The following is a 17,550-nucleotide window of genomic DNA, read 5'->3' as shown; positions in this document are numbered from 1 at the left end:
CATAGAACCTACAGCGCCTCACTGAGTCCATTCGTTAGAGGATAAAAGTCTTGGTACAGAAACTTTTATTTGCGATGCTGATATTAAGTACTGCTATTACGGCTACTGGTAGACTCTTTCGATATTATTTTGTATAGTATTTGATTAGATGATGTTAATTAAAGATATAAATTATGTTTATACACACACATATATATGTCTTTTAATTATGTTTCATTCCTAAAACTCTAGGATGAAGCAAAACGTTTGGCCACAGCTGTATTCAAATAATCAGAAAACGCACAAGTTTACAAACACACATATTTACTTGTTTATCAACAAGGAGTAGATGTTTCGGATGAAATTTATGAAGTCGTGTTATTTATTGTGTTTTATTTCAAGGAGCTCGATATCATATTATGATCTGTGTAGAATAATTCGAAAAACTATTACTTGTCCACTCTTATCGTTCCAAGGTGGGACAGCGGTTAGTTTCGGGCTTACAACGCTATAATCAGGGGTTCGATTCCCTACAATGGACACATAACCCAAAGTGGTTTTCCTCTGAAACAAATTCTCTTCTGTCAGCTGATCTCTCTGCTGTCACTTTGTCCCTTCTTGTCAGCTGACCTCTCTGCTGTCACTTTGTCCCTTCTTGTCAGCTGACCTCTCTGCTGTCACTTTGTCCCTTCTTGTCAGCTGACCTCTCTGCTGTCACTTTGTCCCTTCTTGTCAGCTGATCTCTCTGCTGTCACTTTGTCCCTTCTTGTCAGCTGACCTCTCTGCTGTTACTTTGTCCCTTCTTGTCAGCTGGCCTCTCTGCTGTCACTTTGTCCCTTCTTGTCAGCTGACCTCTCTGCTGTCACTTTGTCACTTCTTGTCAGCTGACCTTGTATTTTAACCGTGAACACTTTTGGGTCAAACTTGTAGTTTAAATAGCTAAAGATTTGAAGATTCAATCTCACAGTATCGAATGTTCAAAAATATTCTGGAGCCAGACTCACGAGGCCTGAACTCTCAAAACTTGCTTCCAACGGCAACGACGGTAATCCATGTATTTCTGTTTCAGTGTACTGTCAAGAGGAACATCCAATACACAAGTTGTTCATCTCTTTCAGTGTATTGTGCAAAATTACGGCCGGTAAGCACCGTACATCTGTTTCAGTGTATTGGGAAAAAATAAGTCCAATGAACTGAGTACTGTCCACTGTATGTCTGTTTCAGTGCAGTTTGAGGCAAGACAAAAATATTTTGTGTCCAATCTAGTTTATTGTCATTTTATTTAAGTAACTCCTACTAATTTTTCCTGATGGTTTTATTTCTAATAATCCAAATCCAATACAGAAATTCAGTTAGTCCACGAGTCAGACATATATTTGGAGATAACGCCTGACAAACCACTTCATGAGAATACGTGTTATCATGAAGTCTGACAACAGTTCGTCAGTTTTCATACCCAAATCCTCTGACAACAAAACAATTGGTTAGCCTTGTAAGCCTTTAAACTCACCCTATTGGTCAATGAGTATTATCAAATATTAAATATAAGAATAAAATAATATAGCCTTGTTTTTAAACTGTATAACGGCTTGAATTCTTTGAAGAAAACTGTGTCAGAAAAACTAGAAAAACACGTTTTATTTTTCAATAAGCAAGTGGCTAATGAAGACTTAACCCTTGCACGTGCAAGTAGGGGTGTGAATATGCACAAATATAAGTCTAAAATATCATTAATTATTAATGTTATCACCTATGACTGTAAATCCAAGTCTTTCGTTAATGTAAACTACTAAACTAACTAAGTATAATTTAGTTTGATAAATTATTCATGTAAGATAACAGAATAAATACTTCACGTAAGATAAAAAGAATAAATACTTCACGTAAGATAACAAGAATAAAGTATTCACGTAAGATAAGAATAAATTATTCACATAAGATGATAGAATATATCTTGATTTGATAGATACTTCACGTAAGATAATAGAATATACCTTGGTTTGATAGCTACTCCACGTAAGAGAAGAGAATATACCTTGGTTTGATAGATACTTCACGTAAGAGAACAGAATATACCTTGGTTTGACAGAAACTTTACGTAAGAGAACAGAATATAGCTTGGTTTGATAGCTACTTCACGTAACATAATAGAATATAGCTTGGTTTGAGTGATAGTTCATGTAAGATAACAGAATATACCTTGGTTTGATAGATACTTCACGTAAGAGAACAGAATATACCTTGGTTTGATAGTTACTTCACGTAATATGACAGAGTATAGCTTGGTTTGATAGCTACTCCACGTAAGATAACAGAATATAGCTTGATTTGATAGTTACTTCACGTAATATGACAGAGTATAGCTTGGTTTGATAGCTACTTCACGTAAGATAACAGAACAGAGCTTGATTTGATAAATACTTTGCGTACAACAATAGTTATAATGAATAAATAAAACATAATACTATTTTATTCATTTTAAATACTAACAGTAACAATACGAGAGTAGATTTGTGTTGGTACTCAACAGATTCAGTAGTAATAAGAAAGTAATGTTGTTTGGGTACTCAGTGTCCTCTGTACTAATACTAACACACTGTTGTTTTATTCTCAGTACATTCATTAAAACTGCGTGAAACACATTATGTATGTATTGGAATCCTAAATCCTACATGAACCGCTACGCGCTTTCTAGAAATTCACGAGGGTCATGTGATATCTTTCACGTGGCTTCATCTTTACATTAAGTATTTTGTATGTAGTTTTTCTCTAGTCAGGAAACAATAAAAAGAGAAAGAACTTATTATTCCGTCTCAAACTAGTAAAGTTTTATTTTTTTAGAGCAGCGTCACACTGCGCAATTTGCTGTGTTTATTGCAATGAATGGAACACCAGATTTTAGCATCTTTAGTTCGTACGTTTACCGAAGAAAAGGTGTAGAAATAAACATAACACATTTATTGTGTTATACTGAAGGAATCTAACTCTGAAACTACACTTTGAACATATAGCTCCATCCAAGGGCAGAACAGAAGAATCCATCTCTGAAACTACACTTTGAACATATAGCTGCATCCAAGGGCAGAACAGAAGAATCCATCTCTGAAACTACACTTTGAACATATAGCTGCATCCAAGGGCAGAACAGAAGAATCTGTCTCAGAAACTACACTTTGAACATATAGTTGCATCCAAGGGCAGAACAGAAGAATCTATCTCTGAAACTACACTTTGAACATATAGCTGCATCCAAGGGCAGAACAGAAGAATCTATCTCTGAAACTACACTTTGAACATATAGCTGCATCCAAGGGCAGAACAGAGGAATTTATCTCTGAAACTACACTTTGAACATATAGCTCCATCCAAGGGCAGAACAGAAGAATCTATCTCTGAAACTACACTTTGAACATAGAGCTGCATCCAAGGGCAGAACAGAAGAATCTATCTCTGAAACTACACTTTGAACATATAGCTGCATCCAAGGGCAGAACAGAAGAATATATCTCTGAAACTACACTTTGAACATATAGCTGCATCCAAGGGCAGAACGGTGGAATCTATCTCTGAAACTGAGTTTTGGATATCAAACTATATACAAGAGCAATAAAAAAGAAATTTGCCTTACAAACTGTATTTTTAAAGTAAAGTTATGACCAAGGGCAGTAAGGAAGGAAATTACCTATGAAACTGCATTTTGAATATAAAGCTGCATCTAAGGACAAAACCGAAGGAATCTAGCTCTGAAATTGCATTGTAAAAATCAAGTTATATCAAAAGGCAGTAAGTGCTGCAGGAATCCATCTCTGGAGCAGCATTTTGAAAAAGGTATATCCAAGGGCAGTACTTTGAAACATTTTAAAGCACCTAACCCTTTTCTTCGCATTTAACGTTTCAAATTTCTTTGACTTGTTACTTAATACTAAGAGGCGAAAAATAAGGAACATAGTCTAACAGACAGGCATTTGTTAAATTTTCTACAATTATTCCTCGATCTACTAAACTATTTATTCCTGAACTACAAGCCTTTTCACCTTAAAACGCTTAATATTAGGGTTAAATCCCTGAATTAGGCACACAGTTGTGCAGCTTTAAGTTTGAAATAAAAAAGTTCAGACATTTACTTCTGTTAAAATCCTGTTCATTACATTACATAAACTTATATCTCGCGATTTTCTAATCGCTGTCATCTAGTTTTATATACCTCGTGACTCTCACAGCTATGTCTAGAGAAAGCTAGCTCACCAGGAAACAACCAACTTTCAAGATATTCGTCGATCTCAATGGCTGTCCTACCAGTTTCTGGCCCCACTCGAACGAAAACGGGCCCGATATGGCCAGGTGGTTAAGGTACTCATCTGAGGGATGTGAATTTAAATCCCCGCCACACCAAACATGCTGGCTCTTCCAGCCATGGAAGTGCTATAATATTATGGTCAACCTCACTATTCATTGATAAAAGTGTAACCCAAGAGTTGGCGGTAGGTGGTGATGACTAGCCGCCTTCCCTCTAGTCTTACACTCCTAAATTAGGGACGACTAGCGCAGATAGCCCTCGTGAAGCTTTGCACGAAATTCAAAAAACAAACACTTTTTGAGAAATCTTGCTGACAATCATATATAGGGGAAAGAACATAACCGTGTTTGTGTTTTTTCGTATAGCAAAGGGCGATTTGCTCAGCCCACCGAGGGGAATCGAACCCCTGATTTTAGCGTTGTAAATCCGGAGACATACCGCTGTACTAGCGGGGGGCAGAACATAACCCCTGTTATCTTGAGTGTGTGTGTGCTTCATATAGTAAAGCCACATCGGGCTATCTGCTAAGCCCACCAAGGGGAATTGAATCTTGTCACCTTGAGTGGTGGAGGTAAAAAACTGTTGACGATATTCCAAAAATTCCCAGAGAAATATCACTTCAGATTTAAAATAAAAAGATTAGAAAATAAATTTGTCGAAGAATTTCTGTCCATTCCTCGGGTAAGTTTGTTTGTTTCGAATTTCGCACAAAGCTACTCAAGGGCTATCTGCGCTAGCCGTCCCTAATTTAGCAATGTTAGGCTAGAGGGAAGGCAACTAGTCATCACTACCCACCGCCAACTCTTGGGCTACTGTTTTACCAACGAATAGTGGGATTGAATTCACATTATAACGCCCCCACGACTGAAAGGGCGAGCATGTTTGGTGCCACAGGGATTCGAACCCGCGACCCGCAGATTACGAGTCGAACGCCTTAACCCACCTGCCCATGCCGGGCCTCCTCGAGTAAGTTCAATAAATGTGATTCTTATAATATTGTGCCAAAACAATCTACTTTTTAAGCCTTTTTTGGATTCCTTTGTATTTTACACGAAGAATGTAAGATTAAATAGATTAATCATGTTTGTTTATTTTATTTTTAGCACAGCTACCTGATGGTTGTGTTAAAGTGATAGACCAGGGAAAAGGCACCTACTGAACATCACCCCCCGCCAACTCTTGAGCTACTCTTTAGTAAAGAATAGTGTGATTTATAGCCACCTTATAATGCTAATGCGGCTGAGAAGGCCATAATGTTCGGTGAGAGGATTCGAACTCACACTTCCTAGAGTGTTCACATGCTAGGTCCACGTTGTGTCGAACTTAAGGTGTACTTAACAATTTAAACATACGTATAAAGAGAGCTCGAGAGAGGTGATTTTTTTCTCCGTTGGCTGTTTCTTCGTAATTAAGCACAAAGCAACACACAGGGCTATGTGTACTCTACCCACCACGGGTATCGAAACTTGCTTTCTAGCGTTGTATTTCCGCATACACACCACTGTGTCACTAGGGGGGGGGCTTTTTTCTTCTGTAAATAATACAAATCGCTGGAATATTTTTGTTACTAAGATAATTTCATTGCTAATTTTCACCATCAAACGTAGAAACGCTGGATTTGATAACATAGGAATATTTCAGCTGTTGAAATAAGGTCATATATTACATATATGATTCTTCTGTTGGCTCTTTAGCATTACAAATAACTCATTTTTAAGGCAGAAAGCTTCGGCCATGTTGGGCCTAGCGGCTAGTGTAACAGACTGCGCTCTTGAAGTACCAAAGAATAGGTGATGGGTGCTGTTGAACACTTATCTTCTCTATAACTAACTAACACCAATTTCGACGACTTCGCAGATGCAAAATCGTTCTATCTATGAAAAGTATTTATTTATTCTATGCAAGAGCAATAGTGTTAGAGAACAGTTAATATTACGGTTATTTTGACTGAGTGACTAAAAAGTGCCCCTTCCCCCAGTAGCTTGTTTGAAAACTTTGTAAACTTACAAAGCTAAACATTGTACTTCGAAATCCGTATTGGAGAGACCAGAAACAGTCCATTGTGTAAGTTTGCGGTTGACAACAACCAACCAAAATACTAAAAACAGAAATATTTGTTTTGTCTTTAGGATAGAAATTAAATCACCCCAATCTCAAATGATTTTATGAACTGACTGTCAAGTACGCTTGTGATATTTAATAACAAAGAAGCATACTGGTAAAAACTAGAAGTTTCTTTGTCATTCTTTTCTTTAAAAGGCAAAGAATAAAATGGATATTTTTGAAGTTAACAAATTAACCTACTGGTAGGAATATTTTTACCACCCCTCTATTGATCATTCATGGGTAACAACAGCAATAAGTCTACGGACGTACAATGTTAAGATTCAGGGTTCGATTTCTCGCGATAGATACAGCAGATAGTTCATTGTGGCTATTATTTATAAAAAGAAACACCTGAAGGTATAGTAAATAATAAAATATTTTTATTTGCAAAATAGTTCATATATTAAATAACAGATGACGCTGTAAGGATATCAAATGATGTCTTCGTTTCTTTGTGCTACAGTAAAGCTACGTGGGGTTATCTACTGCTCGCAATATTCTGTAGCCTATAAATCTGTAAACTTACTTCTGTTCCCCTTTGAAGGAAAACTGATGTGTTGTTTAACTGGACGTACTTTTTGTACCTCTAATCTATAAAGTTAAGCATTATTCGAAATGTTTATTTGATAATATCTCACAAAGATACACTAAGTATACTTACTACTTGTTCATGACCTCTGCTCATCCCCAAGGTGCCGCAGCGGTAAACATGGGGCCTTGTAACATATAAAATTCGAAAACAAACTGTTATAGCCTTCTCTGGTGTTTAAGTGATAGATTGCAGACATCAGTGGACGTGATTTTGGTTTACATTGTGTTAGCGTACGAGATAGTTTTAAAAGCTTTGTTTGTTTGTTTTTTGTTTTTGAATTTCGCACAAAGCTACTCGAGGGCTATCTGTGCTAGCCGTCCCTAATTTAGCAGTGTAAGACTAGAGGGAAAGCAGCTAGTCATCACCACCCACCGCCAATTCTTGGGCTACTTTTTTTACTAATGAATAGTGGAATTGACCGTCACATTATAACGCCCCCATGGCTGAAAGGGCGAACATGTTTGGTGCGACGGGAATTCAAACCCGCGACTCTCTGATTACGAGTCGAACGCCTTGATACGCTTGGCCATGCCGGGCCTGTTCACAGAAAGATCAGTGATTTGGTATCATTACACTGGACACGAAATGCAGGTTTAACAGCTTATTAAGAATATCACTTCCCTTTGGAAAACTGTATTATTTTCCGTCACATAAAGAATCAAACTTGAGTGTCTTATCTAATAAGCACGCGAAACTTACCAACTAAACCATGTTATCAAATGTTCAATACCTCGGGTAATATGTCGTTGCTTAGGCTTTATTCTATTACAGCTTTTTAATCATTATTTTTTATATATTTTTGAACTTCTCGCAAAGCCACACGAGGGCTATCTGCGCTAGTCGTCCCTAATTTTGCAGTGTAAGACTAGAGCAGCTATTCATCACCACCCACCCTCAACTCTTGAGCTACTCTTTTACCAACGAATAATGGGATTGACCGTAACATTATAACGCCCCCACGGCTGAAAGGGCGAGCATGTTTGGCGCGACAGGGATGCGAACCCGCGACCTTCAGATTACCAGTTGAGCGCCTTAACCCAACTGGCCATGCCGGGCCATCTTTCTAATCAACTCGCTCCATGCAGGCAATTCTGTGTCTTATGTATGCTCCCTCTATGAGGGTGTTTTAATAAAGAAAATAAATGTAACAGATATAGTTTGAAAACTGTCTTCGAAGCGGGATCCAGCCCTGGATTTTATTATCATAAGCCCAATGAGCTGTCATAAGACTAAATTTAATGAATCGCAGTTTATGACTTTTTAATAATCAGACTATACTAAAACGTATCTTTCTTCTGTGAAAACATGAATAATTAGATAAATTTCATAACAATTATGAATTTATTTAGAAATGATGAAATAATTACCAATATTTGTTTTTTCAAATTATCATTTTTATTGGTACAACAAGTGGCTCAGCGATAGATTTGAAGGCTTATAACGCTAAAAACCAAGGTTTGATACCAGTGACGAGGACAGCACAAATAGCTAATTGTGTAGCTTTGTGCCGAACGAAAGACCAATCAATGATTTTCCTGATAATACAGTTGACAATTCTGTAAAATTGCAGATATATTTTACAGTTATTTCGGTACTTCTTCTGTGGAGTGTTTACATCTCGAAACTGTCTTGTCGTAAAAGTATATCCGCAACGGAATCGTTTCAGCGTAAATACTCTTGTTTTGAGTATTTCAAAAACATGGGGGATAAGCTAGGGTCAATCAGTGATTACAGTGCAGAGATGTAGATCCGAATTCCAGGTTCGAGTCTTACTGGCAAAAACAAACAAACAAAGAAACTCGTGTTTCGCACCGCAAAAGTGTGAATGAGTTATAAGAGTAACAGTTAAATCTACTATTCAATTATTGTAGTTCATAAGTCAGCGATAGGTGATGTTGGCGGGCTGTCTTCCCTCTAGTCTATCTCTTCAAAATAAGGAAAGACTATTGTAGTAGCTCTCGATAGGCTTTGCGCGAAAATCAACAAACAGTAGGTGACTTAATTGAGATAATTAGTCATACGTACCTAATAATAACTCCACAGATTTAGTTTCGTATTCTCAAATAGGCTTAGAATATTACCATTCGCTGGTGTGTTGTTTCATTTACCCAAATACTGAAATAGACAGTTACGACTTGGGAAAGAATCAGGTAATTTATTACTAAAGACGTCTCTGAATCAGGCCCTGCATGGCCAGATGGTTTAGGCGCTCGACTCATAATCCAAGAATGGCGGATTCGAATTCCCGTCACACCAAACATGCTCGCCCTTTCAGCCGTGGGAGCTTTATAATGTGAGGGTCAATCCTACTATTTGTTTGTAAAAGAGTATATTCCAAGCGTTGGCGGTGGTTAGTGATGACTAGTTGCCTTCCTTCTCGTTTCACGCTGCAAAATTAGGGACGGCTAGCGCAGATAGCCCTCGAGTAGCTTTGCGCGAAATTAAAAAAGAACAAAACAAACAAACTCTGTAAACCTTTATTTTCAAGGGAGCCCAACTGCCAAACAGCCGATCAAACAAACAAACAAACAAGAGATCAGTGCCATAACAAATAGCTGCATGTTAAATCATAGTTAACGAATCATTTTGTTAACACGTTAAATCAAAGTTAAGAAATCATTTTATCAACATATTAAACTATAATTAAGGAAACGCTTTCTTAATGTCAAATCGAAGTTAAGAAATTAGTTTATTAGCATGGTTATTCGTAGTTAAGAAATTAGTTTATAAACATATTAAATCATTGTTAATGTTTGTTAATAGGTTAAATCAGCCTTTAACAATGGTTTTATTAATAGGTTAAAGCATAGGTAAGAAAATGATTTTGTTGTCGTTGCTAGGGCAACATGACACTCGTAATATTCAGAAGTGCTCTGGAAGTCCAGTTGACGTGAGTTGATTCAAGAGACTACATCTTAATCCAAGTAGTAACACAGTTCTGGAGTCATGTCTCAATGTCGATCAAGTTAGTTGATCACTGAAATCTTCTGTAGATGCTTGTTTTCAATTTAATTTCCAGACGTTTCATATTTAAGGAACACGATAAGTCACACTTAAGTAGTATCCTGGTAGAACGGAGCTAAGGTTACGGACTTGAAACTCTAAAATCCGGAGTTCGATTTCTCACGGTGGACATAGCTGATAGCCCAACGTGGCTCTAAAACACTTAAAAAGTGTTGGGTTTTTTTTTTTTTGAGTCACTAAAACTAAAGATAAATAAATATTATGAAAAATGTTTAGGTGCCACCTAGCTGTAAACATGTCGAACTGTGAATACAAAGATTAGTGGTGTTTGCATTTCACTTCTCCAAAATCCCACTCTACACTTTGGGAACAAATCTCTATTCGATTAGAATAGCCCAAGAGTTGGACGATGTGTGCTGTTAACTAGGTGGCTTCTCTTTGGACCATCATTCCAAAATTAGGGAAGAGTTTCGTAAATGGCTTTTGTGTATCTTTCCGCTAATATTCAAAACGAATAAAGAAAGTGTTTTAAGAAAGAGACACGTTTTGAAACGCAGTAGTCTCCAAAGTGATTTATGACTGACCATTTTATGGATACCAAAAGGTTGTTTTTTTAAATCCACATTTGGCTTCAAGATGAATTTTTCATGTTAAACAACATTCAAAAATCGCAAGTTTCTACACAAGCACTCAGAAGTTAATACTGTGAATCTCTCACGTAAGGATTCTGTCGTATATACCGACGTTTCAAAAGCGTATTCTGAATATTTGTACGATTCTTTTCCGTAAGGAACTTTTACATAAAATATTAATGGTAGGCCTAACTAAGTGGTCGTGAGTTTCGTGTGTCTCCTATAGTTTCTGCAGATAACTTGCGCTTGTTACACGCATTATTTTATATACTTGTTTGATGCAAAATGTTTTTATTGCTATACCTACATCAATTGTGGTCTTAGAATGATTATTTTAATAAAATATTTTAATAATAAATTTGATAAGCGAAGAATAAGCATGATTTTAAATTGCTTCATTATTACAGGGATAAAGAAGTGCTTCTGACTAGTGAAAAACTATTTGAAATTGGTGCGATGGAGACATCCGATTCAGAGGGCGCTGTTGTCGATAGCACTTCACTACCAAGTCCAGATGACTCCTCCGACGTCCTAGAAGAAGATGTAGATCCCGAATGCAGCAGAAAAACATCCAAACGACTTTTACGAACTCCAAAGTGTGCGCGATGTCGAAACCATGGCGTTGTTTCTTGCCTGAAAGGTCATAAGCGATTCTGTAGATGGCGCGATTGTCAATGCCCAAATTGCCTCCTTGTGGTAGAAAGACAAAGAGTTATGGCTGCCCAAGTAGCACTGCGTAGGTAGGTAGAAGTTATGTGTATATATATATCTAACACGAACAAATTAAATCAACGTAACTACATTTTGAAAAGCTGTAAACTTGAGTTTCCAAATGGAACTCATAAAAAAACAAACAAAGTAATTTAAACAATAAAACAAAGAAGTATTTAAACAAGGAAACTATTGACGCAGTAATATAACAAAAACTACCTACTGAATAACATGGATGTAGTTTTTAACAAGGGAGATCACATGGTGCCAAGCAAACAGTTTCATGCTATCTAATCTTTATTGATACATCTCAGTGTCAAGAAAGATTTCTATATAACGAAAGTGTTTTATCGAAATCTTTAAAGTCGAAAGAGATTAAACAAAACATTAGGAATTGCAGGTGATGAGCAGACATGCTAGGATAACTAAATCAAAGAATAGCTCACTGTATAGCTTTACACTAAAATAAGCAGATGAATAATATCTTAAATAGGCAAAAAATAAAATATTTTTTCCTGAGAGTGGCCCTAAATGAGAATTATTTGATATCTGATGGTAAAAGCGCTCGACTCGCAATTTGAGGGTTATGTGTTCGAATCCCCGTCACAGCAAACATGTTCGCTTTTTCAGTCGCGGAGATATTATAATGTAACGGTCAATCCCACTATTCTTTGGTAAAAGAGTTGGCGGTGGGTGGTGACGACTAGCTGCCTTCCCTCTAGTCTTACACTGCTAAATTAGGGACGGCTAGCGCAGATAGTCCTTGTGTAGCTTTGCGCGAAATTCAAAAACGTTCAAACCTAACCTACAATCGAAATTTGCCAGAAATTGCAATACACATTTAGGCTTAGAAATTAGGCTTAAACCAAACAAAGTACATCTGGTAGAATTCTTTGAGTTGAGAAGTTTTTCCAAGTGTTAATTACAAGTAGAAATTAGTGTTAAATGAACATTTGTTTCACATGTTTTCGAACTTCATTCTCAATTCAGTCTAAATTTTAAAAATTCTTAGAGGCCGACCAAGCAGCCAACACCTCGATCGCCTCTTCAGTATATAAATATACATATTGTGTGTATGTGTATTTGACCACGATGTGGTCTTCGAGTTCTTACATTTTACATGCAGGTCAAAACGAAACAGTTCAAAAATTTTCTAAAGATGCCGCCAAAAAAGTGAAGTATTATATGTTGACATCTTGATTTTGCTGTAGGCTGCCATATTAATAACCAAAATGACAAACACATGTTGACTGAAACCGGATACAACTACTGGTTAAGAATGAATGATTCGTTAATGGGTTCGTATGCATCTTTAAAAAAAACAACAACAACAACATACAGTCCAGGCATTCATTTAGGGGTTTATCAAAGAATGAAACGGAAAAGGGTCTTGACAATTTTTTTTTTCTGAACGACCACAAGGAACAGTTTTGCTTTAACTATACCTATACTTGTATACTCAAGATGGCTGAGAATACCCATACCAGCCATCTTGAGAATACATTTTTACTTCAAGTGGGTTTCTCGTCATCACGAATTTGCCTGCACTTTGTTTGTATATTTTTATACATTGGAATATCGAATGTCGTCTTTCATAATCATTTAAACCAACAAAAGAACCAAACGTTAATCTCCGTCCTATCAAACATTATAATGTGACGGTCAATCCCACTATTCGTTGGTAAAAGAGTAGGCCAACAGTTCGCCAACAGCCACAAGCTGCCCTCCCATTTAGCTTTGCGCGAAATTCACGAATAAAATAAAAAAAAAACGAATTAAGTATTAACCAAGAGTGGTATTAACCAATATCGTAATGATGTACACAAGTTTTTAATTACTTGTTTTTACAAAACAATGAAAAGTTTATTTATTTAGGTTTAAAGAAAAGGTGCCCACCTTAAGAAATGAATGTTGTTTTCAAATATTTTTAGATGCTAATTTATAAGTTTGTGAAAAGCCCCACAGTGATCAGCAATAAGTCTAAAGACTGCTATCTATAAAAACTGGGTTTCTGGACCAATGGTGGGCACAGCTGAGATAGCCCCATTGTCCAGCCTTGTGCTGCACAACAAACGAATAAAATGTTCATAAAAACAGTTCGTTTGTTGGAAGTTTAACACAACGCCACACAGTGAGCAATCTGTGCTTTGTCCACCACGAGTATCGAAACTCGGTTTCTAGTGCTGTAAGCCTGCAGAAAAACCGCTGTGCCCATTAAAAAACAGTAGTTAAAGATATTGAAACTCGAAAAATTGACTGTTCTCTTCAAATCATCCTAGTAGTTAGCGTGTCAGAGGGATTACGGTTCGCGTCTGGTTTCAAAAAAAAAATGAAATTCTCACTTTGGATGTGTAAGTGCGCTATTAGAGTGACTGTCAAAGAGCTACAATCCTTTTTATCTGTCAATTGAAAATCTATTGACTGTCTTTCTTCTTCCTATCAGAATAACTGCAAACATAAAACAAACCCTCAGAGGATATGTAATTTGCAGCAACTCATAAAACATTATCCTGATTATTAATGTGGTTTAACAAGTAAAACAATTATAATTTTAAACAACGAATTAATTATTTAAAGTACTATAAAATATTCCCTTATTAAAAGTTCGCATCACAACAGATCTTCAACACCAAATTCACACTTTTCTATCTATTGTTATGTCTTTATTACTTTTGTCACAACAGATTATTAACACTAAATTCACACTTGTTATCTATTGTTGATTCTTTATTACTTTCGTCACAGCAGATTACTAACACTAAATTCACACTTTTCCATCTATTGTTGTGTCTTTATTACTTTCGTCACAACAGATTATTAACACTAAATTCACGCTTTCCTATCTATTGTTGGTTCTTTATTACTTTCGTCACAACAGATTATTAACACTAAATTCACACTTTTCTATCTATTGTTGTGTCTTTATTACTTTTGTCACAGCAAATTATTAACACTAAATTCACACTTTCCTATGTACTGATGAGTCTTTATTACTTTTGTCACAACAGATTATTAACACTAAATTCACACTTTTTATCTATTGTTGATTCTTTATTACTTTTGTCACAACAGATTATTAACACTAAATTCACACTTTTCTATCTATTGTTGTGTCTTTATTACTTTCGTCACAACAGATCTTCAACACTAAATTCACACTTTTCTATCTATTGTTGTGTCTTTATTACTTTCGTCACAACAGATCTTCAACACTAAATTCACACTTTTCTATCTATTGTTGTCTCTTTATTACTTTCGTCACAACAGATTATTAACACTAAATTCACACTTTTCTATCTATTGTTGTGTCTTTATTACCTTTGTCACAACAGATTATTAACACTAAATTCACACTTTTCTATCTATTGTTGTGTCTTTATTACTTTCGTCACAACAGATCTTCAACACTAAATTCACACTTTTCTATCTATTGTTATGTCTTTATTACTTTCGTCACAACAGATTATTAACACTAAATTCACACTTTTCTATCTATTGTTGTGTCTTTATTACTTTTGTCACAACAGATTATTAACACTAAATTCACACTTTTCTATCTATTGTTGTGTCTTTATTACTTTTGTCACAACAGATTATTAACACTAAATTCACGCTTTCCTATGTACTGTTGAGTCTTTATTACTTTCGTCACAACAGATCTTCAACACTAAATTCACACTTTTCTATCTATTATTGATTCTTTATTACTTTCGTCACAACAGATCTTTAACACTAAATTCACACTTTTCTATCTATTGTTGATTTTTTATTACTTTTGTCACAACAGATTATTAACACTAAATTCACACTTTCCTATGTACTGTTGAGTCTTTATTACTTTCGTCACAACAGATCTTCAACACTAAATTCACACTTTTCTATCTATTGTTGATTCTTTATTACTTTCGTCACAACAGATTATTAACACTAAATTCACGCTTTCCTATCTATTGTTGATTCTTTATTACTTTCGTCACAACAGATCTTTAACACTAAATTCACACTTTTTATCTATTGTTGATTCTTTATTACTTTCGTCACAACAGATTATTAACACTAAATTCACACTTTCCTATCTATTGTTCATGCTTTATTACTTTTGTCAAAACAGATTATTAACACTAAATTCACACTTTTCTATCTATTGTTGATTCTTTATTACTTTCGTCACAACATATCTTCAACACTAAATTCACACTTTTCTATCTATTGTTGTGTCTTTATTACTTTTGTCACAACAGATTATTAACACTAAATTCACACTTTTCTATCTATTGTTGATTCTTTATTACTTTCGTCACAACAGATTATTAACACTAAATTCACACTTTTCTATCTATTGTTGATTCTTTATTACTTTTGTCACAACATATCTTCAACACTAAATTCACACTTTTCTATCTATTGTTGATTCTTTATTACTTTCGTCACAACAGATTATTAACACTAAATTCACACTTTTCTATCTATTGTTGATTCTTTATTACTTTTGTCACAACATATCTTCAACACTAAATTCACACTTTTCTATCTTTTGTTGTGTCTTTATTACTTTTGTCACAACAGATTATTAACACTAAATTCACACTTTCCTATCTATTGTTGATTCTTTATTACTTTCGACACAGCAGATCTTTAACACTAAATTCACACTTTTCTTAATCTATTGTTGAGTCACACTTTTCAGTTTATTGTTTGCTCGTCAGATCTCAATTGTTCAATTGATTTAAATAACTTCTAGAACGTTCCCGATAAATTAATGTGTCCAGTAGATTTTAGAAACATTTACACTGCGTTCACTCATGTAACTGTAGTCGGGCCCTCCTGGTATAATTGACATAGTAACAGACGATTGTGTTCAATGAACTTTGGAATTCGTCGTCACAGCTTGAGCCAAAATGGCGTTGACAACCGCTGCATACGCTATTTTCTTAGAATTAGAGTTGTTTTGTAAGACGCCCTTTCTCGTCTGAGTATCGTGGTCTTTATTCAAGAGAAGATGTCCCGTCGGGTTCATCGTTTCATACTTTCTCCCTTCAGTAGCCGTATTCCTTGTTACGCCGAGCGTGTGGACTAGCCCTAAGCATCACTTTATGATCAGTGTTCGTAATGAAACCGGAACGTCTGTAGTTCGTCCAAATCAATGGTTTGAAGTATCGCCATCGAATATGATAGCCAGCGGACCAAACCGTGGAAAGCTGAAACCTGTACGAAACCTTTTTTGGTGGCACTGAGCCAGAAATGATGCATGAAGGCGGCATTGTGAGCGCGCTCACGTTTTTAAGTAAACATGCCCATTAGACACTTGGCGCGCGACCGTGATGTGACAATGCCGCCCTTCTTGTTCAACATTTCACATGGTCGTGTGAACACTGATGTTATGAGCTGTCGGCAAGAGACCAAAACGTCAACCTCTGTCCGATTCGCGAGCATAAAAGCTCATTGAAACTGGTAAAAGACATTGTGTTTAATTGTTCAGGACTAGCTGTTTCAGAACTCCTATTCCAGTGGTATTTACAACGCACCTTCATCTGGCACTAATCGAGTCACTTTTATAGTGATAAATTCCCTTTACAAATGCCAAAGAAACACTCGAAACGTTGTCTCGCAACACAAAACTACGTATACAGCTCTTACCATTACACTAATGTTAATATTGTTCTCACACTATAAAAAAAAAACTTCATTGTGCCGAATAACAATTAGTTTTGTTTGCATGAATCAAATCACTAGACAAACTAGCATAACAAATTACAACTCATTTCTTCTCCACAGAGAAGACACTTCGCTTCACGGCAAGAAACAAAGAAGACATTAACATAACGTTTGTTTGTTTTAGAAATTCGCGCAAAGCTACACGAGGGCTAGCCATCCCTAATTTAACAGTGTAAGATTAGAGGGAAGGCTGAAAGGGAGAGCATGTTTGGTGTGACGGGGATTCGAAGCCGCGACCCTCGGATTACGAGTCGAGTGCCTTAGCCACCGGGCCCAACATAACGTCTGTAACACGTTCAACACACACGTACAAGTTGATCTTGTGAAATAAACAAGTCTTTTATTAATAAGCAAAGTATAGAAACAACATCTACTTATCTAGTGAGCCCTCTAATGACACGGCGGAATGTGTATTGTCTTATAGCGCTATAAACCGGGTTTCGATACCCATGATGGACACAGCACGGATAGCTCACCCTGTAGTTTTATGCTTAACTTCAAACAAACAAAACTATCCAATAAAAATATTAATAATCAAAACAGTGTACTTGTCC

The 17,550-nt window shown here is 36.1% G+C and overlaps 1 protein-coding gene across 2 annotated transcripts in view; it reads left to right on the top strand.

Moving 5' to 3' along the window:
- LOC143248681 (uncharacterized) overlaps nucleotides 1-17,550 on the top strand; it is a 78,078-nt gene that overhangs the window by 46,082 nt on the left and 14,446 nt on the right. For both annotated transcript variants that reach the window (XM_076497290.1, XM_076497288.1), the window contains exon 2: nucleotides 10,978-11,310. In XM_076497290.1, the coding sequence (XP_076353405.1) occupies nucleotides 11,027-11,310 (284 nt within the window). In that variant the 5' untranslated portion in view covers nucleotides 10,978-11,026. The remainder of the gene's footprint in view (nucleotides 1-10,977; nucleotides 11,311-17,550) is intronic.

This window comes from Tachypleus tridentatus, chromosome 4, assembly GCF_004210375.1.
Source record: "Tachypleus tridentatus isolate NWPU-2018 chromosome 4, ASM421037v1, whole genome shotgun sequence".
NCBI lineage: Eukaryota > Metazoa > Arthropoda > Merostomata > Xiphosura > Limulidae > Tachypleus > Tachypleus tridentatus.
The sequence above is the reverse complement of the archived record's forward strand: the minus strand, read 5'-3'. Positions and strand labels throughout refer to the sequence as shown.